Genomic DNA, 27,788 nt, shown 5'->3' on the forward strand with positions numbered 1-27,788 from the left:
TTCACAATTTTTTAAAAAATGTTTAATTTTTTTTAAAAATCACAACTGTTCAAAAAATATTTCAATGACTATTACAACAGACTGATGAGGCAATTGGGACTTTAACACCACCCTTTCCCAGGCAAAATGAGTCTTTCTTCAAATGAAGGAAGTTCTGGCAAAGACAATAAGTGCAGTGGCGATCTAACTGCCACCAACATATATCGGATCTTATGCGGCACTGGTGTACATACTACAAAAAGCCTCTATCAATAAAACCACGTCATTCAGTATTTTCATATTTCACCCCATATCAAATGCAAAGTTTTAGTCACAGAAGACAGACGTGTCATCACTCATAATACACAAAGGAAAAGTCCCAGAACCCGGTTCCCTCACGCGTCCTCTTACACTGACTGATGCTTCGCTGGTTAATGTGTTTCACAAACTTCAGTGTTTCCTTATCTCGGTAGATCAAGGCCAATGAGTTGTCTTCTGGGCAAAGGGTAAGTAACTGAAACACAACACAAACCATTAAAGTGTTTTTATTATAGTAAGTTAACACTTCAGTTCTTCTTTTCCTCCTCTCCGAGACTCCCTACTTACATTTTATCTCTGGTCAAGATGGTAGGCATATGACCAACTCCCAGGCCTTCGCTGTTTTGCTAGGAGCTAATATTTTGCTGGTCAGTGCACAGAGGCCTTCCTGGATGATTCACTATCCGCATTTTGCTCCTTCTCCGTACTTGGCCTTCACTCAGTGCCTCCTTAGGATGACATGGTCCCCTTCTAAGTGACTTGGCTAAAACTAACAGTTCACTGTATGGGGAATCACATTTGGAATCTTGCCACCCTACTGCAGGCACCAATTAGGGATCTGGTGCATTTAAGGGCACCGCTCTTCCAACCCCAAAGGTTATTGTTCCATTAATGTTTTTAAACATTTTTTTCCCCCCCAAGATCTTCATGCAAGTGCACATTTTCCACAAGGGGCAATGGTTTTTTCCCCAGTGGTCATTGCCAATGCTGCTCTCTGATTGACCGGCTCACAGACCCTGACTCAGATGGGAAGAGAATGTCAGTTTTAACTTCCCGAGATGCAGAATGCCATGGCTGCACACAGGTCTGCTTTTGGAATGCCAGCTGTTATCTGACAAGACTCATTCAAATGAAACAGGCAAGTTACAATGCTGGGTATTTCTGCACCCCAAACTCATGAGCTTCTGGCTGAAAGACAATTGATATTCCACTTGGATAACCAGGCTGCTTGAGATTATTATTTTCCTATCTGTCAGGATCTAACACAAGTAAAGCCAAGGTTAAGAAAAGGCCACTTAGCCCTTAAAGCTCATACTTCTAGGGCTCCAAATTACCCAGGCTAGCATCCAACTGCATTTTGAATGCTCCAATGTTTTTATGGTAATTATATGGCAAATTATTCATCACCTTTTGAGCAAGACTCTTTTTTCTAACACCTGTTTTAAATTTACTTTTCACTCATTTAAATTGATGCGGTCTAATCTTACTGCGCTGACTTACCTTACACTAATATTCTGGGTTCGCTTTAGCATTTGATACTTTATATATCTCCATTGAGGTCACCCCTTAACCTTCTTCAAGTCTCACTCGAGACCTGAGAACATGATCCAGGCCAGCATTTCAGTGCAGTACTGAGAGAGTGCCGCACTGTCGAAAGTGACGTCTTTCGGATGAGACAGTGTGTACCATGCACAAGATGCACTGCAGCAACTCGCCAAGGCTTCTTCGACAGCACCTCCCAAACCCGCAACCTCTACCACCTAGAAGGACAAGGGCAGCAGGCACATGGGAACAACATCACCTGCATGTTCCCCTCCAAGTCACACACCATCCTGACTTGGAAATATATCGCCGTTCCTTCATCGTCGCTGGGTCAAAATCCTGGAACTCCCTTCCTAACAGCACTGTGGGAGAACCCTCACCACACGGACTGCAGCGGTTCAAGAAGGCAGCTCACCACCAACTTCTCAAGGGCAATTAGGGATGGGCAATAAATGCTGGCCTCGCCAGCGACGCCCACATCCCATGAACGAATAAAAAAAAACTGGGGCCCCTTCTGCCCTCTCCGGTAAAAGAACCCATGGCACTATACCAAAGCCAATATTTATCCCTCAACCAATATCACTAAAACTGATTACCTGGCCATTATCTCATTGCCCTTTGTGGGACATTGCCGTGCGCAAATTGGCTACCAGGTTTCCTACCTTACAACAGTGACTACACTTACAAATTACTTCTTTGGTTGTAAAGCGCTTTGGGCCGTCCCGAGATCGTGAAAGGCGCTAGTACTTTCTTTCTTCGCTGAATTGAACTTGAATGAACTCAAAATATACCTCTTCATCTTCTGCTTTAGCGATGTATGAAGTAATACCACCAAACTCCTCGTCCCAGCCTGAAACAGAGACAATGACACATGTTGACTTTTCAATTCCTAATCAGATCTCTTTCTGGTGCCTTCCGTTGCCATGTGTTCCTTGTCCCCACAATGGCAGGACAGGGTTTTCAATATTGGCATCCCACGATCATTGGACAGGATGATGGCTTCTGTAGGCCAGGCCGGGCTCGGAGAATTATTGCCCCCCTCATTTCAATAGACAGCTCTCCACCGCTACACTGTGGCCCAACTAAGCAAATCACCCAGTGATGGCAACCAATTCAAACTCAACCTTCCTTGGGGCAGAATCCAACCCAACTTTCTCGGGGCCAATGTCCAACCTGAACTCCTTAGGGCAGCAGGTCCACACAGTCAAGCTGCTCAGTTGCTAATATGTGAATTATAGACTGCATTACAAACCCTCCATAAATAAAAATAGTCCAAAGATTGCCAAGTGTTTGGGTGGAGTAGGAAGGAGGAAGCAAGAAGAAAACCACCTTAAAAACCATTGGAATGGTGTTAGCCCAAGTGCTGTTGATAAATTGAGGGTCTTGGCTTGAAGGAATCACCCAGGCCAACTATAATGGTGCTAGACAATTATTAGAGACAGATTCTAAACTCTCCAGGGATGATTTGCATTAACTGTGTCTGCATCACACAGTTGATCTCAGTAACTCCTCTTAGCCAGAACACTGTTAATGATATTACCTCTACTGCTGTTAATTCATCTCACCCATTCTGCTGGGTTCTGTGACCCTGTAAAATCAGTGCTCCCGATAACATCAGTATTTGCAATTTAAACAAATATATTTAAAATCAAACTGAAATGAACAGAAAAAAAGAATGTTAAAAATAAAATGTTAAAAATAATGTTAAATCATAATTCTGTGCAGCAGTTTGATTTTTAAAAGGAGACCTGATAGGGGAACACTCTGCTAGTTTGCATTATCACAAATAACTATTATAATAATATTATTAATAACGATTATACTCTTAAACGTCTCAACTTCTATTACAAACGTTGATCACTGCACGAGGAAGACTTTCCTGACATTAGTCTTAAATTTGTGTCATATTAGTTTTTATATTAAGGGTTAGCGGGAGAAGCATATTTGTTGCTTTGACATTGAGGAGAATTAGGGATTATAATTACAGTAAATATACTGTTTGTACTGTGAGCTGTTCATTTTCCTCTTTATGTTAAATAAAATTTTCTGTTGTTTTAAAACCTGAGCCACAGTCCGCTATATTCTCCCACCTATCAAAGTCAAGGAGCTCATGTAACACGTGATCTATATGGAGTTCAGCCCCTAGATCTCACCATGTTCATCTAGATATTGTACAAGTACTGGCACATCTCGTTCATACAGGATGCAAAGTCTGCAAAGTCTGCATATAGTAGCAGCCAGTGACACTAAACCCAGGTAAATATGCTGGGCAAACTCAAAAAATAACACAATGCTACTTTTTAAGATGGGTATCTGGTGCACTGATATATAATAAAATCCACGTGGAACAGCAATATCTCAACAGAAGTGGAATAGACTATTGTTTCCTCTTTATTTCAATTCGTCTCCATTTTTGCCCACTTTCTTCCATCTCCCACCACATTTACAAGATCCTGCTTGATCAAGAGTGGGTCAATCTGCATCTTCAGCCCACGTCAATTGTTAGTCAATCCACCAGAGGATGCCCACCCACCTACGCAGTTAGCGTTCACTCTCTTCCAGAGACAGTTCATCCGAGAGTGGTGAAACTCATTCTCTGTGGCAAACGCGAGTGCAAATGGCAGCAAAGAACGTGGCTGAAATTCAGATGTCCTAGTTGAGAAGCCGAGTGCCGTAACATAATTATCTGGCTGCATACCTGTATGGTTTTTCTAAGGAGGGTCCCTAGTGATCCCAACTCCACAAGCAGGTTAGTAGTACAGGTGTTGTAGGCTAAAACCAGCAACATTTACCTTCACACCCGCAGCACAACTGCAGGTCCAAGGCAAACTCTGAATTTTCCACGTTGGTATCATGGATAAGCGTGTAGTATCCGTTTCTCCAGTGTCGTAATTCCCCTCGGCAAACAGGAACACCAGGATCTGAGAAGGACAGATGTAATGAAAGCATGTTCACAGTCTTTAACCCATTGTTGTTGAGTAAGCGAAGAGCCAAACATTGACTCAAGCTGTTATTTTAATTTATAATATCTTTTCCCCTTTTAAATAAAGGACATCCCTGGGACATTCACCAGTCGACACATAGGTGATCTGGTCTCAGTCCAGTGTCAATGCTACTGAAACGTACATGAGTGGCTTACAGCAACACCCTCCAGCTCATTGGGAATGCACCAGGTTTCTTCTCCCACTCTTCATCTGCGTGCTACCCCCACAGTAATATCAAGTGGCAGCACGAGCTCAGATTCCACACATATGCCAACAACACATAACTCTGTGTACCACCAGCACTGACTCCAGAGATTTTGCTGTGCTGTATGACTGCCTGTTGCAACAAGTCCGAGAGAAGCTGTAATTTCCTGCAGCTCAACACCAAGACTGATGTCACCTAGTTCGGCTCTGGCCAGCATCTGCATGCCGCCGACTCTATCAACCTCCCTGGCTGCAAATTCAGACCGAACCCAGTGGTGCGTAATCTCAGTGTTTTGTTCAATCTGTTGCCAAGACCGTTTTCTCCTGCCTCCAGAACACTGCCCATTTATGCCCTTACCTCACCCGATGTTACTAAATGCTGCTCCATGCCTTCATCTAGTCACGGATTGATTTCTGAAACAATAGGGGCAATTTTAACCTAACCCAACAGTCGAGAAACTAACAGACCGGGTGTAATGCTGGTTTTACACCCCACCCGATTTTACTCTCCATTGAAGTCAGCGGAGAGTAGTATCGGATGGGGTGTAAACCAGCGTTACAGCCGATTCTGTCAATTTCCCGATAGGCGAGTTAGGTTGAAATTTCCCCCAATGACCTCAATGGCCTCCCCAGTTTCACAAACATCATCTAATCAGGACTGTTCTTTATGGTTTAATACTGCACCAGGACATGCAGTTATCCATTTAGGCCACTGGAACAGCTTATCGAATGTAAATTAAACCATTCATTGAAACTCACAGTACTGAATTCCACGCATGCAGTACACGCGAGTAAATGTCTTTCAAATCACAGCCATCAGCAATCTCATCAGCTGAGATTGATGAATATTCCTTTATTTTGACCCTCTTGCCATATATCCTGCACAGTTTAAATTATCCTCAGGAGTCTGGGGGTAAAATATTTCCAAACAACAACAGTAGCTTCTAAAAGCAGAGCTTTAATATGATTATTTTACTGGCCTCATTTCCAAAATGGCCTCATATATAATCAGTTCTGAAACCCCAATAGCACTTATTAACCTGCTAGATTTTGAAATATTTTTCAGTAAAGCTTACTTCTTGGACTTTCTCCTGGCGCCTCATTTTCCTTTGTTCCAACCTTTTCTCCCTCGCTGCTCCCATCGCCTTCGTGATCTGTTGAATCAGATTTGATGTCTTTTTCAGTGCTAGAGCTTGCGTGTTCATTGACATCAGAAGCCTCCACTTCACCTTCCTCCTCCTCCTCCTTCTCCTCCTCCTCCTCATCATCATCCTCATCATTCGACGCTGCGAGGAAATGCAGTTTTAAGCCAGTAAAATTGGATAGAAGGAGGAACATGGCCTCAGAACAAAACAGCTCCATACACTTGGCAAGAATGTCAGGGAGGCCATCTTCCTCTGCTCGATCATAGCATCTATAAAACAAAGAGGTAATATTACAGGGCCGGTCACATATCTGAGAAATAAAAGGACCAGATACCTCAATACTAACAAGGCTTGTTATTTATTTCAGTGGTTCCCGTCATATCTCAAAAGTCTGCAACATACCTGAACACCAACTGGGCTTCTCACATTTCTCAGTACTAAAAGGACCAGTCACGTATCTCAACATCAGCAGGATTGTCAAAGGATGCAGGCTGTGGCTGTGCCTTCAGTTGAGGTCCAGTGAGGATGGGTGTAAGATAGCAGGCAGACCATGAGCAGGAGGCTATGGCAAGGAGGGAGGCTGACTGCAGAATCAGGCTGGGAGAGGGCAGGGAAAGGCTGGTTGCAGTGTCGGGTGGGATTAGGGATGTTGGTATGCGATCAAACATGGACATTTTGTTTTCAATCTGATGGGTCCCCTGCTAATCACATAACTGATAATACAACAACAACACGGTTATCATGGACCAAATGGTAAGTCTCAAAGGGCTCTATAACAGGTCATGACGCAGACATATACTCACACAGGGATAGGGTTTTTTCTTTAGATAGATGGAGAGATAGATAGATAATTGCCCCCACCCCAACCCAACTGCTATAATCAAAAGCTTGTCTTTGCTTCTCAAGGGGTCTGCTGAACAAACAAAATGTTTTTGGAGGGAAGCACAATGTGTTATAGCAACAATGCATAGTACCACTGAGCAAAGGGAAAGATGCTCAACTGTACAACTGTGCAGAGCTCATCAACCATACTGTTGCGGGGAATGAAAAATGAGAAAAAAGATAAATGGCAGGCCTATTATATAAGCCTAGCAACCTGCTGGTGGAGCCTCTGAGCAGGTTGCAAAGCCCACCTTTTAAGTACATGGAGGAAAAAGGGAAAGATAGAGAAATTTCATAAAGGTTTAACATTTTTGAACTTATATAGTGCAGTGCAAACGATAACAGTTTTTTTCCCTAAATCGAGGCAGTGCTGTGACATTGCCGTTCTCTTCTGTTCCAGATTTAGACCTCCTTTATTTCTAGTATGATACAGGGTTACAGAAATGCCCTGCTGCATTTGCTCTGCAGGTGCTTATTGGGAAAGCAAACTATCAGTTAATTGTGCCTTTAATCACTCTGCAGCCTTAATATCCACGAGAGCCAATGTTGGCAGAGTTCTGATCGACCTACCTCTTGTTGGCAGGTCCTCTTCTCTTCCATTTAATCTCCGGGCTATGTAAAGCCTCACACACCATCTGAAACTTTTCTTTCTGCATAAGTGAAGGAAAATGTGGACATTACGTTCACATTCAGGGGTGCCAACACGGTAGCGGCATTTCCATTTGTACGGTACATTGCTGGTAAATAAACACCATTTACTCCATCCAATACTGCATGGCTCATGTATTTCTTGGTATCAGCTTCCTTGCATGTACAGTACACATCAGGCAAAATACAAGTCACTCCAATATGGGACCACATAGTATGTGTCTTAATGTCAATTCTTCACTATTTACAATATACAGCAGGTAAAAGGCAATTATGTGCTCCCAATGCAATATAGTTTATGTCTCAGAGCCAAGTTCTACATGTAAACTGGTGTATGAGAAACTACTGCAACCCAGACACTAATGTTTAATATCTCTGCATGAGAGAGGCACCACTAGCTCCAAGATAGTTGATGGATTTCTCTATTTCACGCTAAGATTCAAGCAGACATTTCTAACCTTTTAGTATTAAGCCAATGCTACAGTTTGGGTTTTTACCAGCACCTTTTCCCTCATTTAAGCATCTCACAACTTTCCACAAGCAGAAAACATCTTACAAACTGAAACTAGTCTCTGCTGCATCAAGTCAGCATAGCCCTGGACTAACAATGATCATGGTAAACTGCTTACTGAAGAACACATAGGATGCCCGCTCCATCTCCTGTCACTTCAAAAGGTCGAAGATATTCACAATACTCAACCGTTTTATGTAGCTTGAACTATTGCCCAGCTTTATTTACGGTGTCAAAATTCCCTAGATTCTGGAATGGTCCCAGTGGATTGGAAGGAAGCAAATGTGACCCCGCTATTCAAGAAAGGAGGGAGAGAGAAAACAGGGAACTACAGGCCAGTTAGCCTGACATCAGGAAAATGCTGGAATCCATGATTAAGGAAGTGGTAAAAGTGCACTTAGAAAATCATAATATGATTAGGTAGAGTTTTATGAAAGGGAAATCATGTTTGACAAATCTATGTGAGGTTTTTGAGGATGTAACTAGCAGGGTAGATAAAGGGGAGCCAGTGAATGTAGAGTATTTGGATTTTCAAAAGGCATTTGATAAGGTGCCACACAAAAAGTTGTTACGCTAGATAAGGGCTCATGGGGTTGGGGGTAATATATTAGCATGGATAAAAGATTGGTTAATGGACACAAAACAGAGAGTAGGAATAAACGGGTCATTTTTGGGTTGGCTGGCTGTAACTAGTGGGGTGCCGCAAGGATCAGTGCTTGGGCCTCAGCTGTTTATATTAATGACTTATATGAAGGGACCGAGTGTAATGTATCCAAGTTTACTGACAATACAAAGCTAGGTGGGGAAGTAAGCTGTGAGAAGGACACAGAGTCTGCAAAGGGATATAGACAGGTTAAGTGAGTGGGCAAGAAGGTGGCAGTCGGCATATAATGTGGGGAAATGTGAGATTATTCACTTTGGTAGGAAGAACAGAAAAACAGAATATTTATAAATGATGAGAAACTATTAAATGTTGGTATGCAGGTACAGCAAACAATTAGGAAGGCAAATGGTATGTTGGCCTTTATTGCAAGGGGGTTAGAGTGCAAGAGTAAGGAAATCTTGCTACAATTGTACAGGACTTTGGGTGAGACCACACCTGGAGTACTGTGGACGGTTTTGGTCTCCTTATCTCAGGAAGGATATACTTGCCTTAGAGGAGGTCCAACAAAGGTTCACTAGATTGAGTCCTGGGATGAGAGGGTTGTCCTATGAGGAAAGATTGAGTAGAATGGGCCTATATTCTCTGGAGTTTAGAAGAATGAGAGGTGATCTCACTGAAACGTATAATATTCTTAGAGGGCTTGACAGGGTAAATACGGATAGACTGTTTCCCCTAGCTGGAGAGTCTAGAACTAGGGGGGCATAGTCTCAGGATAAGGGTTGTGCGATTTAGGACTGAGATGAAGAAGAATTTCTTCACTCAGAGGGTGGTGAATCTTTGGAATTCTCTACCCCAGACGGCTGTGAATGCTCAGTCGATGAGTATATCAAGACTGAGATCAATAGATTTTTGGGCCGTAAGGGAACCAAGGGATATGGGGATCGGGCAGAAAAGTGGAGTTGAGGTCGATGATCAGCCATGATATTATTGAATGGCAGGGCAGCGCAAGGGGCTGTATGGCCTACACCTGTTTCTATTTCTTATGTTCTTATGTCAGCCTTGGCTCAGTGGTAACATTCTCACCTCTGATTCAGAAGGTTGTGAGATTTGAACCCATAATCTAGGCTGACACTTCAGTGCAGTACTGAGGGAGTGCTGCACTATCGGAGGTTCCGTCTTTTGGATTAGACATTTAACCGAGGCGCTGTCTGTCCTCTCAGGTGGGGGCAAAAGATCCCAATGCACTTGTTCAAAGAGAAGAGGAATTCTTTTGGTGTCCTGGCTAACATTTATCCCTTAACCAACATTATTAAAAGAGATTATCGGGTCATCATCTCATTGTTGTTTGTGGGAGCTTGCTGTGTGCAAATTGGCTGCTATGTTTCCCTACATAACAACAGTGACTACACTTCAAAAGTACTTCACTGGCTGTGAATTGCCTTGGGACATCCTGCGTTCATGAAAGGCGCTGTATAAATGAAATTATAACAAACCGAATCACAGAAACAAAAACAGAGTCAAAATATTAACCAGCACATTCAGTAATTCGCTATATGTATAACAAAGATGCTAGTTTAAAGAAGTCTGCTATTCTTTCAGCTTGTTAGAAATTTGGTTCGGTCACAGATACTTTTCGGTTCAGTGGCGCCAATCGCTCATGTGAGTGGTCTGTGCCTCTTACTTTTATGGGAGTTGACTCATACTGCCCGATATCTACTTTTTTTAAAATTCATTTTTGGAACATGGGCATCGTTGGCAAAGCCAGCCATGCCTAGTTGCCCTTGAAAAGCTGGTGGTGAGCCGCCTTCTTGAACCGCTGCAGTCTGTATGATGAAGTTACTCCCACAATGCAGTTAGGTAGGGAGTTCCAGGATTTTAACCCACTGATGAAGGAACAGCAATATATCTCCAAGTTGGGATGGTGTGTGACCTTAGAGATGATGGTGTTCCCACGCACCTGCTGCCCTTATCTGGTATGGTAGTGAGACCCAGGATTGTAACAATAGAATCCTCTTGCAATCCAGACATGTATGTATCACTTTTGCATTTGTGTTTCTTCAATCTCTCTGAAGGCAGACCAAGTTAAAGTAGATGAGGCAATTATTAGTTTTAATCCTTAAACTGCTCTGCATGCTTCAGTAGGTGAAATGTACGGAGGAATAGGTCGCTTACTTTAATTGATACAACTCGGCTTCACAATGATATTAAAAAATGAACGCTATTCAACTTTGGTGCATCGTCTTACTTTAATCTAAACAGAAAAACCCCTCTGTATTCTGCCCTACAATCCTGGGACAGAACCTCTTCTCCCTTCATTCTCTTGACTTTCACAGCCTTTTGCTGCCTGTGCAGTCGGTTTCCAAAAGCCAGGCTAGCTGTCGATGTCCGTGTCTCTTTATTTAAAAGCCTGACTCCAGTGTCAGCTTTTCGTCAAAAAAATAACAACCCCCTCCTCCCCTGCCAAGAGCAAATTCCACCATCATGCAAGACATCTGTTTATGATAAGCATCATTAAAATAAATCAGCAGTGAATGAAAAAAGACATCTCACACTGAAACAATGAAATGGAATCACTCCAAGGGCCGATGTCACTGAATCACATCCATTATCCTGTTCATGCTCTATAAGCATTTTCTAAAGGGCTCTTGTCTTTCAACTGAATTAATCCCCTACTGAGCTCTCACCTTGAAAAAATCCTTTAGAAACATCTCTGATCTCTCCTCGAATTCCTCCTGGATGTGGACCTGAGCTGACATATCCAGGTAAATCGGATTGATCCAGTCATAAAGAATTTGTTCCTGAAACATAATAAAAGGAAACATATATTTCACCTGAAACAAATGTAAGTAAACAAACAAACATAATAAAAGGAAACATATTTCACCCGCTCGATGTCACGCTGCCATACTGAGATCACCCTGAGATCTGATCGAAGTTTAAAAGATATTAAGGGGAACAGATAGGGTGGACAGAGAGAAACTATTTCCGCTGGTTGGGGATTTTGGGAGTAGGGGGCACAGTCTAAAAATTAGAGCCAGACCTTTCAGGAGTGAGATTAGAAAACATTTCTACACACAAAGGGTGGTAGAAGTTTGGAACTCTCTTCTGCAAATGGCAATTGATACTAGCTCAATTGCTAAATTTAAATCTGAGATAGATAGCTTTTTGGCAACCAAAGGTATTAAGGGATATGGGCCAAAGGCAGGTATATGGAGCTAGATCACAGATCAGCCATGATCTTATCAAATGGGGGAGCAGGCACGAAGGGCTGAATGGCCTACTCCTGTTCCATGTTCCTACCCCACCACGTCAGCTTCCTGTTCTGTTCCAGTACTGCACTGTTGCTGGATGTTGTTTCTGCCACTATAGCACACAGCCTACAATTTCAGTCATTTTTTTCCACTTAAAAAAAAAATTGAATTATCCAACAGTTTGACTTAAGCGATATAAATAACACAGCAAAATGGGAGTTTGGTGTCAAAAACTTAAAATTAGCGGATAATTAGACTGTAGGCTGTTGCTGAAATAATGATGCAGTGGCTTTTTGAGGTGGAATTAGGGTAATGCACCATGTTGCACTCGCAGCTGCTGGTCGCAGTTTACAGGGCAGTATGGGCAGAGGCCTGTGAGTAGGCTAATGGCTTGGGCACAGTAGTTAGAGGCTTCTTAGTTGGGGAATGGTGTGTGGCACAAAAATTCCAACCTGCTGGTTAGTGAAAAGGTGTAAAATAAAATAGTAAAACAAATGATTTAATATAGCCTTATGCAGAAGAGGTTCTCCAATGAATCTTCAATTTATAAAAGTAATCGATAAGCGTCCTTCAGGTGAGAGTGAAACATTTCTACTATCTCAGGATCAGCCTGCATCTCAAACTCAAAAATGATAATATGTACCATAATACACCAGAATCATACCGGGGCTTAGAGGGAGAAATAAACTCAGCTTGTATTCCCTTGAGTATAGAAGATTGAGGGGTGATCGGATCGAGGTGTTTAAAATGTTAAATGGATTGGATGCGGAACAGCTGCTTCCTCTGCTGAGGGAATCACGAACGAGGGGACATAATCTTAAAATTAGAGCTAGACCAATCAGGAGCGAAATCGGTAAGCATTTTTTCACACAAAGGGTAGCAGGAACCTGGAACTCTCTCCCCCAAAGGACTGTGCATGCTAGGAGCTTTCAAGACTGCGATAGATAGACTTTTATTAGCCAAGGGTATCAAGGGATATGGAACCATAATCTAACTGAATGGCAGAGCATGCTGGAGGGGCTGAATGGCCTACTCCTGCCCCTATGTTCCTAATTTTTTGGTGACTTTTGCATTAATTTAAGCGAGGGACGTCAGTGTTGGAAATGGAGTGCTTTGGATAACCATTGTCACCATCAAGCACTCTCAGATCAGGTATAACAGTTAGACACAGAGTGAAGCTTCCGATACTCTGCCAACAACATACCTCAGCCCCAGAAGACCCCTACTGCATCAGTGTGATTATTTCCATTTCCAACGCCAGCCGCTTTTGTGGTCTTTCTAACGAGTGCCAATTTGTGCCAAACGATGGAAGCATTTATACAATGGTTTATGTCCCAAGCTCATTGCATGTATTGTACAGCTGAAAGGAAGAGACGACTTTATCATCCTCATCTACCATGGACTGGATTGGAACCCAAGTCTCAGAGATGAAAGGGCAGTATGATAATCCACAGCAGCACTAAGTTCCCTCTCCAAAAGCATATTAATTTAATCAGAGTGAAACTTTGGCGTGCTGATTGTAACCGAGATGCTGGGATCTGAACTTACATCGCTTGCAATATGTGGGCATCGAGGAGAAAGAGGTTCGATGTAACGAGGTGGCCTCTCCAACAATGACCCGTGGAACCAGCCACTGACAGACAGACGACACTTTCCCTCCACCAGAATTTCAGACACCTGGACAGGTAAAGCATGCAGCGCAGCGTTAAGCATCAAATGCTAAAACCCAGCCAGACATGTTACACACTGCAATGAGAACAAGCTACTTACTGCTTCATTAAATCACATTTCAATAAAGTGGGGTTTTTTTTAGCATTCCCAGATCATGAGCAACTTTTTCTGCATTCCCCCCCACTTCTGGCCATAAGAATAAAAAAGCACAAAGAAGTGTATTGTTCTGATACTTTTCTGTTTAGTAAACGATAAATACAATAGCTCCAACTGGTTGAGACAGATGTATCACGTTAGCCCACAAGTGGGGCGCGGGAGTTGAAGGTTGCAAGTTTGATAATGTTTGATTAATCCCCATGGAGTACACTTGTTCTGGTTCATCTAGTTTTATGGGGTAGTTTTACACCATACATTTAGCTTTACTGCACAGCAATTTAAGTAGCCAAACCAACTTCCAGAATGTAGTACTATCTAGGCCATGAAAGATCGTTTAAGAATCAATGAAGCTAATGATAAAGCTGACTTCGTTTATTCATTGAAAAACTTAACACTTTGGCAAATTCTACACTGCGAATTTCCTTATAAATAGCAAACCATCCCTCGGAATGAAATTCAAACAACAGCAATGCCTGATGTACCCTACTATATGGCACGTAAACCAGGCCAGTGGCAAAAGCTACACTTCACACTTTCAACATCAAATGGTGAATTTTGTGATTGAGTCTCCAATAAGGTGCTAGTCAGGTGGTGTATTAAAAACACCCGCCCAACCATTACTGGTCCCACCTGATTTTTCAACACCATTTAAATAGTGGGCAAGCTTCCAGTCAACAATGGGCCTGATAATTGGGAGTTCGCCAGGGGGCAGGGGGAGAAATCTTCTGCAAGCAGCCTTAAAGGGTTAAGTGGCTGGATACTGCCTTTACAAAGATTGCCAGTACTTTTAATGTATATTTCAGCATTTACAAACATTGTTAAGGTTACAAAAATGGCTGGCAAAACCCACTGGGGGCTGACAGTAAAATATGGAGGCAGGAAACTGAATGCCTGGCCAAGAGATGGAGTGGGGCAACACTCCAACCCCCATTTGACAGCTAGTGAAGTGGAGGCAGTGCAAAGTGAGCTAAAAGTAAAGAGGACGAGCCTGCTTTCCACTCTAGGGTACCATTCCCCCGGGACAGCATTGCGCATGCCTGGAAAGAAGCAGAGCATTTGGGACACAGCTAACCACTGACAGTGCCACCCTTTATGGTACACATTATCTACAGCTTCCTTGCAACAGATGGTGCAGCTCTGTATCTGGCTCTCTGCGGACCAGGAACCTACGTAGTGAGTTCCACACAGTCATTGCCAGGCAGGGGATGGGCTTCTGTCTGTAAATATGGATGAACGCAGTCTGCCACAGGTATAGCCTGACCTCTGTTCCTGCTCTTTTTACATAAGTAAAGGGGAATTCGAAGTGGGAAACCCATTGTCCTAATATTATGGACATACTAAAATAAACATAGCAGCGCAGGAACACTTGGCACGAAACCCCCTGGCCAAGTCAATGGAAACCAGAACAAAGGTTCAGAAATACACTCTATATTATTTAGGCATAACTTCATTGTCCATGTTAAGTTACTGCCCAGCTTGTCCTGAACTTTGTCACATCTGTACCTGATGGTGAGACGTGGGGGAAACCTCAAAGAAAACTAATGTGTTCCACGAAGGAGTCAGAGACTTGGCAATCTGCTGAGGCTGATAATGTTCTGTAAAAGACAATGAATTCAGTTGCGTAATCATAAGACAGCTTGGAGGGTATTTTTATTTAATGCTAGTTATAAATTGCAATATCATTTTGTGTTCATTCCACTTTAGAATGTCAGATCAAAACTTCTATCCTCCAGCCTGTCCTGACCTTGAAACTAGACACTGGAAGAGAAACAAAAGAAATCTAATCAACTGGATGACAAAGGAAATAGAAGTTAAAATAAAACAGATAAAAAGAGGTTTATAACGAACATCAGCTACAGAATACAGTCGAAAACCAGGCAAAATACAGTGCGTGTAGGGGGAAATTGAAAAAGGATATAAGAAGGGCAAAGAGACAGTATGAGAAAAGATTAGCAGGTAACATAAAAGGGAACCCAAAAATCTATTATAAACATCTAAAAACTAAAAGGATAGTTAAAGGAATGGTTAGGGACAAAAAAAAAATCTTCTTGGAGGCAGAGGGTATAACTGAGGTACCGAATTAATACTTCTCAACTGTCGTCACAAAAGAGGATGACGTTAATGTTGCAGTAGAGATGGGGGGAGTAGAGATATTGGATAAGATAAAAAGAGAGAGGAGGTGCTAATTAGATTGGCATCGGTCAAAGTTAACAGGTCACCCGGTCCAGATGGGATGCATCCTCGGTTGCTGAGGGAAGCAAGAGTGGAGATAGCTGAAGCTCTGACCACAATCTTTCAATCCTCCTTGGATGAGGGAGTGGTGCCAGAGGACTGGAGGATTGCAAATGTTACACCCCTGTTCAAAAAAGGGGAGGGGGATAAACCTGGTAACTACAGGCCCATCAGTCTAAAGTAAGTGGTAGGAAAACTACTAGAGACCATTGTCAAGGACAAAATTAATTCTCACTTGGAGAAGCAAGGATTAATCAGGGATAGCTAGCACAGACTTGTTAAAGGCAAATTGTGTCTAACTAACCTGATTGAATTCTTCGATGAAGTAACAGAGGATAAAGATAGTGCAGAAGATCTTGTATTTTTTTTAATTCATTCATGAGATGTGGGCCTTGCTGGCAAGGCCAGCATTTATCGCCCATCCCTAATTGCCCTTGAGAAGGTGCTGGTGAGCCGCCTTCTTGAACCGCTGCAGTCCGTGTGGTGAAGGTTTTCCCACAGTGCTGTTAGGAAGCGAGTTCCAGGATTTTGATCCAGCAACGTTGAAGGAACAGCAATATACTTACAAGTCGGGATGGTGTGTGACTTGGAGGGGAACGTGCAGGTGGTGTTCTTCCCATGTGCCTGCTGCCCTTGTCCATCTAGGTGGTAGAGGCCGCAGGTTTGGGGGGTGCTGTCGAAGAAGCCTTGGCGAGTTGCTGCAGTGCATCCTATGGATGGTACACACTGCAGCCACTGTGCGCCGGCAGTGAAGGGATTGAATGTTAGGGTGATGGATGGGGTGCCAATCAAGCGGGCTGCTTTGTCCTGGATGGTGTCGAGCTTCTTGAGTGTTGTTGGAGCTGCATTCATCCAAGCAAGTGGAGAGTATTCCATCACAAACCTGACTTGTGCCTTGTAAATGGTGGAAAGGCTTTGGGGAGTCAGGAGGTGAGTATATATGGACTTTCAAAAGGCATTTGATAAAGTACCACATAATCGGCTTATTCGGAAAACAGAAGCACATGGTATTAAATGGACGGTGGTAACTTGGGTACATAATTGGCTAAGGGATAGGAGGGAGAGAGTTGTGGTGAACGGATGTTTTTCTGATGAGAGAAGTATGCAGTGGGGTCCCTCAGGGGTTATTAGGTCCATTGGTTTTCTTGTTATATATAAATGACCTGGGAGTACAATTTCGAAATTTGCGGAGGATACAAAGCTTGGCAACGTAGTAAATAGTGAGCAGAATAGTAGCAGACTTCAGGAGGACATAAACAGACTGGTGAAATGGGCAGTCACATGGCAGATGCAATTTAATGCAGATAAGTGTGAAGTGATGAACTTTGGGAGGAACAACATGGAGAGGCAGTATAATCTAAATGATACTATTTTGAGGGGGATGCAAGAGCAGAGGGACCTGGGGGTGCATATTCAGAAATGTTTGAAGGTGGCAGGGCAAGTTGATAAGGTTAAGAAAATGTATGGAATACTTAGCTTTGTAAATAGCAGCACTGAATACAAAAACAAGGAAGTCATGCTAAACCTTTACAAATCACTGGTTAGGCCTCAGCTAGAGCATTGCGTACAATTCTGGGCACCACACTTTAGGAAGGATGTCAAGGCTTTGGAGAGGGTACAGAGGTGGTTTACCAGGATGATACCAGTGTTGAGGGACTTCAGTTATGCGGAGAGATTGGAGAAGCTGGGATTGTTCTCCTTAGAGCAGAGAAGGTTAAGGGGAGAACTAATAGAGGTATTCAAAATTATGGGGGGGGTTTTGGTAGAGCAAGTAGGGAGAAACTGTTTCCTCTGGCAAATGGGTCGGTAACCAGAGGTCATTGATTTAAAATAATTGGCAAATGAACTAGGGGGGAAATGAGGAGAATTTTTATCACACAGAAATTTGTTAAGTTCTGGAACGCGTTACCTGAAAGAGTGGAGGAGTCAGATTCCTCAGGAACTATCAAAAGGCAATTGGACACGTACTTGAAGAGGACCAATTTGCAGAGTTATGGGGCAAAGGCTGGGGTGTGGGAATAAATTGGATAGCTCTTTCGAAGAGCCAGCACAGGCATGAAAGGCTGAATGGCCTCCTTCTGTACTGTAAGATTCTATGATTCTAACTGCAAGATCCAGTTCTGCATCCGGCAGTGGATACTTTCAGCCACAATGCAGAATTGAGATTCAAGAGTTCTAACCCATTACACCATCCAGTCCTACATTCAAAAGCGGAGATCTTCATCTTCGACGCCTCAGCTGGGTTTGTTACATTATCTCAGACCTAAAAAAAGGCTTCTAACATTGGCCCAACTCTACAATAATAGACTGCGGCATTCTAATATCTCTGCACAAGATTCCCTTGCTTACATAAGCTAACCTGTTTGTTGTTTCCTCATTTTAATTTGGTCCAACACAATAGTAATTTTAATTCTGAATTCCACCATTAGAAACTGGCCCAAGACCACAAGTTCTGTTTGCCCTGTTGTAGCCTCAACAGTCCGTAAATACTCTGAATCCTATCGCCCGAGAACGTAAACCCATATCAACAATAACTACTTTACATTCATTCAAGACCCTGATATCAAGGCAGCCTTAAAGCCGCAGCATCCCACAGCTAGCCCATAAACAGATTCAATGACTTGTTGTGGTAGGTGATTTGTCACCGCTCAGATACCGCTCTTTCCACAGTCACCATTTGTTATACAAAAACTTGGGTATCAAATCATGCCACATGAGGTAAGAAATTTAGGGAGTTTGTTGCCCTGTCCATAGGAGAATGCTCCCTAAGGGGTAGGTGGTAGACAAAGAAGCCACCCTCGAAGAAAATAGTGATGATCGCACCATCCTCATTACAACTATTTTAACTCTGTGCAAGCTGTAACTAGGAATGTGTACACTCATGTACATTGTCCAGTGCTCCCCTGGCCAGCCTCACACCTTTCACCCTCTAAACACTGCTGCCTGTACCCTAACTCGCACTAAGTTCCGTTCACCCATCACCCCTGTGCTAAATGGCCTACATTGGCTCCCAGCCCAGCAAAGCCTCGATTTTAAAATTCTCATCCTTGTTTTCAAATTCTTCCATGGCCTTGCCCCTCCCTATCTCTGTAACCTCCTCTAGCCCTACAACCCACCTAAATCTCTGTGCTCCTCTAATTCTTGCCTCTTGCACATCTCCGATTTTCATCGCTCCACCATTGGCGGCCATGCCCTCAGCTGCCTATCCCTAAGTTCTGTAATTCTCTCCCTAAACCTCTCCGCCGCTCTACCTCTCTCTCCCCCTTTAAGATGCTCCTTAAAACCTACCTTTTTGACCACCTGTCCTAATATCTCCTTATATGGCTCAGTGTCAAATCTTGGTTGATAACGCTCCTGTGATGTGTCTTGGGACGTTTTACTATGTTAAAGGCACTATATGAATGCAAGTTGTTGTTATTGTTGTCCATCCATACCCCCTTTTTCCGGGTTCTAGCTCCCTGACTCATAGGAACCCCGAGCGAAGCAGAGAGATCATCAGTGCAATTGCACGTTGGTACATTACTGAAACTGAGCTTGGATATTAAAAAACAGATTCAAAATTAACACATTTTCAAATTCATTTGTCACTCTGCCTGTCAACAGGGAATGTTTCATTGCATTAATCACAGTGCTAGTATGTACACACGTGCATTGTGATAAACACAATGATCATGCCCAGTACACAGCAGTTTGCCAGGGTATTCACAATGTCAACTGTAACTTTGAGTTCAACACAAAACTAATGCCTATAACTATGATGGATGTCAGACAGACACCTCTTGTGGTGGGGGGTGGGGGGTGGAGAGCACTAATGAGTCAGGGCTAAAGCTGTAAAGATTGAAAATGTTTAGTGAATCCTACTCACCATCTGAATCATAAAGGTCCAATGTGCCGCCGTTACTTGTTCCCCACTCAGGAACAAGATACAAGATGAACGCTATTTTCCGCCCTTCTAACTCGTCATCATGACAGAGCAACACATCTGCAACAGCATCGGGTTCAAAATTTCAGTGCAGTTGTTACCTAAACAATGCTTAATGATGCTTGAGCATTTCTTTCAGTTTAACAACTTTTACTGATATATTCAGTTTTTTTTAAGTTTGAAGTCAGGATTTCTTTTTAAAAAGTGTTCCTCTGGGGCTCTGCTGATGGCTTAGTGAATAAACATCCAACATCCTGTACCACCAAGCTACACAGATCACGCAGATTGCTGATTCCATCACTGGTCTGTATGGAGTTAGCTGAGCCTAGCAATGGCAGCAATAGGAACATTCCAAATTGGCCTATTCAATGGCCCCTGCTGCAAAGTGTACAGGCAACAAGATTGTGCTCAGCTGTGATGACTCCATGGTCAAATACCCTTTAATACTCAGCGTCCAAACTCGTGAGGAATGGCATTTGGTGCGAAGCATTATACAACTGTCAACAGCCATGGAACTGTCACCGTTTTCAGGAGTGGGGGGGAAAAATGCTTCCTGATCAGTCATCTCAGGATTCCCCCCGAAAAAGACGGATTTCCTAATCCATACCAACATCAGCTTGGCTTAGTTAGCAGCACTCTCACCTGTGAATCAGATTATAAGCCCAAGTATCATTCCAACACTTGCGCACACAATCCAGGTGGACACTGCAAGAGTGCTGCATTGTTGAAGGTGCATCCTTCTGATGAAATTTCAAACTTCTGTTTGTTGTGGGTGTAGTGGCAATAAAGCAGGGAGTATCCTTAGTATCCTGGTCAGCAATGCCCCCTCATCCAACACCAAAAACAAATTAACTAATCATTCATCTCACTGCTATATGTAAAATAGCTGCTGCTTTTTACATAGCAAATCACTGCACGTCAAAGTAAGTCATTGTGTGTAAAGCATTTTGAGACATTTGTGAGGGACACAGTAAGGCACTGCAAATCAATCTCTCTGGTCAATATTGTGAAATCTGATTCTGTGTGGCTCTGTTAACTACACATAAAAACAGCATCAGATGTGGACTGAGCATTTCTCTCAACTCATCCAGTACATTAAACACAGCATCCAAAACAAATATAAAACTAGGAAACAAAATATATTTTTGCTGAGGTTTGTGTCATATTGGACCATTAAGATAACCTTAAAGACCCATCCTTATAGCAGTCTCAAATTAATTGACTGCAATATTCCCAGGGTGTACCATAATACTATCATGCATTATCTCTAGTGTGTACCACAGCTACAGCACACCAAATGTGCAATATCGCCAATGTAAAGCTACTTGTGCAATGTCCCTGTGCATACCACAATGCCAGTGAAATGCCACATATGCAATATCCCCAGTGTAATGCAACAGTGCCAGTATGATATTACATGTGCAATATTCCCACTGTAATACAACAGATGCCAGTATGATATTACATGTGCAATACCGCCAGTGTGATATAACACATGCAGTATCTCCAGTAAAATGCCATGCATTCAATATCCCCAATGTGTACCACACTACGTACTTAGTGTTATATACCTGTGTATTCATACTTAGCGCAGGATAAATCCACTGTAGTTTCCAGTTTTACACCAGCAATATCTGACAGCCATGTACGAAAGTCTTCAAAGAGTACCTTCCTGGAGAAAGACAGAGAGAGAAACAGCTGAGTGACTCTATCTTAGCTAGACCTGAATTAGATCACAAGTTTCACAAAATTTAAACACAGACTGGGGAGAGAAAAATTCCACAGGAGAACTGCAGATACCGCTTGAAAATGTAGTATATTACTTCAACAGGTACCTAATAAAGACCTGGGTTCACACCAATACTGACAGTTCAGTGAAGGGTTGTAGGTGCTTTTTTCAAAGCGGGACACTGTGCAACAGATGATAAGTTTAGCCAAGCTCCTGCCTAGCAGCCCCCCCAAGTAAAGGATAAACATTTTATAGCACATATATTACAACAAACCCTGGGTGAAAAGAGTGCAAAACAATCAAATGATCCACTCCCCTTTAAGGAGGTAGTCAGTTGGGCTGATCAATCACTTTTATGGATCCAATCTATGCAATTGAAGTTTTAGCAATGAACTATTCAGAAATTGATTGAAAATGTGCAACGTCACTCTCTGCTGGTCAGGGAACTGTACTACATAAAAACAGAAAATTCTGGAGAAGCTCGGCAAATCAGGCAGCATCTGTGGAGAAAGAAAGGGAGTTAACGTTCCAGGTCGAAGACCTTTTATCAGAACTGGAAGATGTTAAAAGAGTTAAAGTTTTTGAGCAAGTACAAAGCCAGGGAAAGGCGGGGGGAGGAGAGGACAGAACAAAATGGAAGGTCTGTGATAGAGTGGAGGGCACGAGTGATTAAATGTCAAAAGGGATGATTGTGCAAGGCAAGGAAGGTGGTAATGGGACAGGTTAAGAAACAAAAGATTGATCAGGAGTAGCTGTGAATGGCAGCAGTAGAACCATTACCAGCAGTAGCTGACCGAAAAAATGGGAGCAGTTGTTATGGTCTGAAGTTATTGAAATCAATGCTGAGTCCGGAAGGTTGTAAAGTGCCTAATCGAAAGATGAGGTGCTGTTCCTCGAGCTTACATTGAGCTTCATTGGGATAGTGTACGAGGCCGAGGGCAGAGAGGTCAGAGTAGGAGTGGGAAAGGGAATTAAAATGACAAGCGGCCGACAGGTCAGGGTCACACCTGCGGACAAAGCAGAGGTGTTCAGCAAAGCAATCGCCCAGTCTGCGTTTGGTCTCCCCAGTGTAGAGGAGACCGCATTGTGTGCAGCGGATACAGGATACTAATTTGAAAGAAGTACAAGTAAATTGCTGTTTCACCTGGAAGGATTATTTGGAGCTCTGGAAGGGAGGAGGTGAAGGGGCAGGTGGTGCATCTCCTGTGCTCACACGGGAAGATGCCGTGGGGAAGAGAGCAGGTATTGGGGGCGATGCAAGAGTGGACTAGGGTGTCGTGGAAGGAGCGGTCCCTTCGAAATGGTGAAAGGGGAGGGGAGGGGAAGATATGTTTGATGGTGGGATCACGTTGGAGGTGGCAGAAATGGCGGAGGATGATACATTGCGTGTGGAGGCTGGTGGGGTGGAAGGTGAGGATAAGGGGGTCCCTATCATGGTTCTGGGAGACCGCTCTGTCCTCGGCCTCTTACACTGTTCCAATGAAGCTCAAAGGAAGCTCAAGGAACAGCACCTCATCTTTCATTTCAGCACTTTACAACCTTCCGGACTCAACAGTGATTTCAATAACTTCAGATCATAACCACTGCTCCCATTTTTTCGGTCAGCTAGTGCTGGTAATGGCTCTGCTGCTTCCATTTACAGCTACTCCTGATCAAATTTTTGTTTCTTAACCTGTCCCATTACCACCCTCCTTGCCTTGCACCATCCTCCCTTTTGTCATTTAATCACTCGTGCCCTCTACCCTATCACAGACCTCCTCTTTTGTTCTTTCCTCCCCTCCCCACCCCTCCTTTCCCTGGCTCTGTACTGGTTCAAAAACTTTAACGCTTAACATCTTCCACTTCTGACGAAAGGTCTTCGACCTGAAACGTTAACTCTGTTTCTTTCTCCACAAGTGCAACCTGACTTGCTGAGCTTCTCCAGCATTTTCTGTTTTTATTTTAGATTTCCAGCATCCGCAGTATTTTGCTTTTGAACTCTACTACATGATCAGCAATTCCCTCATCTTGCTGTAAAACCAAAAAAATACAGTTGGTCTTAAGCTGACTGTAGTGTACCATCTGCCTTTGAAATCTGTCACCCTAAAGTTAACCAACGGTTTATGTCCCATCACATGCTGCACCTCCTTCCTGCAGAACGTATCAGAAAGGGGCCAAGAGGTGGGCAAATCTTGTCACTGAAAGTGTCAAGAGAGGGTCCACAAGGGAAAACATTAAGAAGAGGATCCATCATTGAATTGTCAGATAGGTTTCCTCACCCTGTCAGAGATGTTGGAGATGACATGTCAGAGAACATATTGGGGAAAGATCATTCCTGAATATTTTCTAATGTTTTTGTAGTCTGCCAGGCAAAGACAATGACATACAAACTTTAGGGCCATTCAAAACATAGTTGGGTGCTAGAGGGATGAGTTTCAGTGGATCAAATGGCCTTGTATTATTCTTAACTTTTCTTGCAGTCCCATGTCTTATGGACAGGGTACTCACTGAAAGTGTTGGAGAGGGAGCACAATGCAGTAAGTCGGAGAGGCCGTCAGTGAATTTAATACATTTGTGACACAGTGCCAATGTGAAACCATGATGCAGTATCTCCAACGTAATACCGTTCATGCAATTGCAGAAAGGAAATGTGATTGAGGGTCCATGAGAAAACGTGTAAGGGGCTGGAACAGGAACACAATCGTTAGCAGCATGAAGGGCAAGGGTTATACAGGCCAGCATGAGGGTGAAGGGTTAAATTGGTCAATCGCAGCCAGAGAATAATGTCTAGTACACTAGAAAACTTTTTTTTAAAAAGGGCAAGAGAAAAAACTTTTACACGAGATTCCCAGAGTTTACGCAGGAGTAAACAGCAGCTTGCAGAATTCACAAACAGAATGAAAGCAACAATAAATATGCTTCTGCACAGTGAGATGGCTTGGCCACGTTTAATTTGCTTTTTAAAAAAGTTTTGCTAAAAATAATTTATTTTCTGCCAGTGAATTTTCCAACTGGTTTATTCCTACTACATTTCATCCAAATGTGCAGCAGTAGCTTGGTCTCCAGGGTCTTAGCTTCACCCTCTGACTAGTTTTCACAACATATACAAAGCAGGCTGGAGGCTACTCACAACTGAAAACCAGTGCTGCAGCTAACAAGCGAACCATGGCTGAAAACACAACACAATAATCCGGTTCAAATTGTGCCCTGAGCAAGCTCAGAGAAGATGGGTTCATAGTAACTCACCTTAGTGCTGAGATATGATATTCTTTCCTCTTCCTGAGGTCGTCAGACTGTCAGGAAACAAAAACACAATCTTTACATCTAGAACCTCAATGTGTCAGTTCCATCTGAATATTTAAACCTAGAATTGTTATTAGCTCCACCTGATTACCTACAATGTATAACCTCAATCAGCTCTGAATATTCATATCTAGAACCTCATTCTATCGGTTCAAACTGAAATTTACATTCAGAATCACGTCTCACCAGTGCTATAGACAGCCTATTCAGGCATCACATGGAGGCTGGCTGTGTTTTATTCCCTCCACTCTCTGTTGAATATATTCATCAGATGTTGAAAAATGACCACGTCTTGTGGTCTGTGTTAAGAGAATAAAAATGACAGCAGTGATATAAGTGGATAAACTGGACAAGTAATTCACTTGTCCTAAATCACTCTAGCAAGTCACTTCCACACTGCTGCACAAGGGTCACCTCACCTGACATCATTCCAGGATTTCTGCTGTACAGAGACTTTCCTGCACTACAGTGACTACATTTCAAAAGTATTCAATTGGCTGCAAAGCGCTTTGGAGCATCCTGAGGTTGTGAAAGTTGCTACATAAATGCAAGTTCTTTCTTTCATCTCACTCTATCACTCCAGTGTGCCCATTCTACTCTGCTGCACAGTGATCATCTTGCCTACATTACTCCAATGTATCTGGTCCATTCTGCTGTACAGAGATCTCCTCAGTCTACGCTACTGCTATGTGTCTGTTGTACCATGATACATGAGGTCCTTTCATTCAGTACAGTCTGTAAACAATGTAACCAGCAACTTCACAGCTTAATTTCATTGATGTGCACATAGCAACAGTTCCTGTCTCTATCAACTTCACTTTGGTATCTCTCTCCACCCATCCCTTTCATTTGTTCCCTCCACAATCTGTTTCACACCTGTTTGAATTTATAGAGATCGTTGGATTTTTCACAGAAGTTCAGCTGCAGAAGCTCATTCTGAAGCCCCTCCAGGAATGGTTGACTCTGGATAAAATTCGATATCACACAGTGTGTAAATGGCCGAGTGCCCACCAGCAGGCCCTGGTCTGTAAAGGGAGAAGGAAAGACACAGTTAAATACCTTGGCGAGGAGCACTTTTGCTGCAACAAATTACAGACATGGGAACATTTTTGTAACCATTCAGCATCTTTGCAAAAGTGAAAAGGAAGTTAAATTGTCAAAGGTTGCTAAAAACTACAAAGAGGAAATATCAATACACTGCTACCAGTACCAACAGCTGCAATATCAGTTCCAGCCAAGCACTCTCTTATTTGTGTTGCCTGGTTTGGACTTGAATTCTCCAGGCCAGGTAAGAGCTCAGCATGTGTAGAGCTCCCCTCCTGGCCATTAATGTTTGAATGTTCAGATTGTGCATTCTTTGCATTTAAATCAAATCAAATGTGGTTAAGTTTAAAAAATGTTCAAGAGGTCTGATAGACTTCCCGAGCACTTTACGAATACAGGTTTGACACGAAACAGGAGTTACACCGCATTGTCTAACCCAAGTGCTGCATGGCTGCTCCCTCTCCAAAGTCAGATTGGACCCCAAATTCATACTGCAACCTTAGTTGTGCAGGCACTACTAACCTTCAAAGCAGGCATTGGTGGGCAACATCCATTTACCCTAACTCTTGGTTTTCTATCGATCAACCAACTTTGATTCCATGCTGCTAGATTTCCAGACATGATAATACTTCCTCTTATGCCAAACACCTGAATTTTTCTAACAAGCCTTTTTGTGAGACCTATTAAATGCCTTCTGAAAATCCACACACACACCATAATGCATTCCTTTATCTATCCAGTCATCTCTGCAAAATAAAACCCTATTAAATTTGTCAAACACAACTTTCCTTTAGCAAATCATGCTGACTGTCCTTGATTAACCCATATATTTCTAAATGCTCACTAATTTTATCTTGAATTATGATTCAACAACTTTGCCCAATTATCCCAAAGACCTTCACAACGTAGTCACTATTGTTATCTAGGCAAACACAGCAGTTGAATTTTCCACAGCAAGCTCCCACAAACTCACCAAGGCTTCTTCGATAGCACCTTCCAAACCCACGACCTCTACCACCTAGAAGGACAAGAGCAGCAGGTACATGGGAACAACACCACCTGCATGTTCCCCTCCAAGTCATACACCATCCCGACTTGGAAATATATCGCCGATCCTTCATCGTCGCTGGGTCAAAATCCTGGAACTCCCTTCCTAACAGCACTGTGGGAGAACCGTCACCACACGGACTGCAGCGGTTCAAGGCGGCGGCTCAAGGGCAATTAGGGATGGGCAATAAATGCTGGCCTCGCCAGTGATGCCCACATCCCATGAATGAATTAAAAAAAACAGCAAAGAGATGAAACACTAGTTAATATGTTTTTAGTGATATTGATCGAGGGATAAATGTGGGCAAGGACACTGGGAGAACTCCCTGCTCTTCTTCAAACAGTATAGTCACATCTTTTACCTCCACCTAAACAGATAGATGGGGCTTCGGTTTCATGTCTCATGTCTCATCCAAAACATGGCACTCCAGCATTGCAGCGCTCCCTCAACACTGCACTGAAGTGTCAGCCTAGGTTAGGTGCTCAAATCTGAGAGTGGGACTTGAACCCATGACCTTCTGAATGATATCAACAGCGGTCCCACTGACCCAAATTGTTTCCTCGGCAGTGGCATCTCTGCTGAGCCTCTTGCCTCTCTTCGCCATCCGAGAGCTGCAGCCCTTGCTCCTGCTCCTAGCCCCATACCCTTGCTTCCCCTCACCATGTGAGTACTCGAGCCCCCGGCTCCAGGCCTCGCTCACTCGCTCCTTCGCTTCCAGCAGCAGGGGGTTGAGTTCCGCGAGCTCCTGCCTCTTCAGCTGTCTCTTCCTCCCGGCCCCACTCTCCGGATCACTCCGCAGCCTCTTAGAGCTCATCCCTCTCCCGGGACACCTGTTCCAATCCTGCGGGTCACCACCACACGCTCCCTCGCCGGAGAACTACATCTCCCGGCAGCACCTGGCGCGCCACAGGGCAC

General features: G+C 43.2%; 1 protein-coding gene across 1 annotated transcript; it reads right to left on the reverse strand.

Annotated features, from left to right (window-relative positions):
- Positions 1-27,788, reverse strand: ogfod1 (2-oxoglutarate and iron-dependent oxygenase domain containing 1). The gene is made up of 13 exons (XM_067997419.1): positions 27,534-27,788; positions 25,658-25,806; positions 24,725-24,771; positions 21,342-21,442; positions 19,714-19,830; positions 15,120-15,211; positions 13,338-13,466; positions 11,223-11,336; positions 7,346-7,425; positions 5,825-6,162; positions 4,353-4,481; positions 2,352-2,410; positions 1-493 (listed from the first exon to the last, which is right to left on the reverse strand). The coding sequence occupies exons 1-13, from the start codon at positions 27,685-27,687 to the stop codon at positions 332-334; spliced, it is 1,671 nt and encodes a 556-aa protein (XP_067853520.1). The 5' UTR covers positions 27,688-27,788; the 3' UTR covers positions 1-331.

This window comes from Heptranchias perlo, chromosome 16 (genome assembly GCF_035084215.1).
Source record: "Heptranchias perlo isolate sHepPer1 chromosome 16, sHepPer1.hap1, whole genome shotgun sequence".
Lineage (NCBI taxonomy): Eukaryota > Metazoa > Chordata > Chondrichthyes > Hexanchiformes > Hexanchidae > Heptranchias > Heptranchias perlo.

Excerpts from the sequence above, each read along its gene's own strand:
- ogfod1 (XM_067997419.1), bottom strand. The coding sequence starts at position 27,687 with ATGAGCTCTAAGAGGCTGCGGAGTGATCCGGAGAGTGGGGCCGGGAGG. Across the intron at positions 19,831-21,341 it reads CGCTAAGTATGAATACACAG|ATGTGTTGCTCTGTCATGAT; the intron begins GTATATAACACT and ends ATGCTGTTGCAG. Across the intron at positions 11,337-13,337 it reads GCCCACATATTGCAAGCGAT|GAACAAATTCTTTATGACTG; the intron begins GTAAGTTCAGAT and ends ATTATGTTTCAG.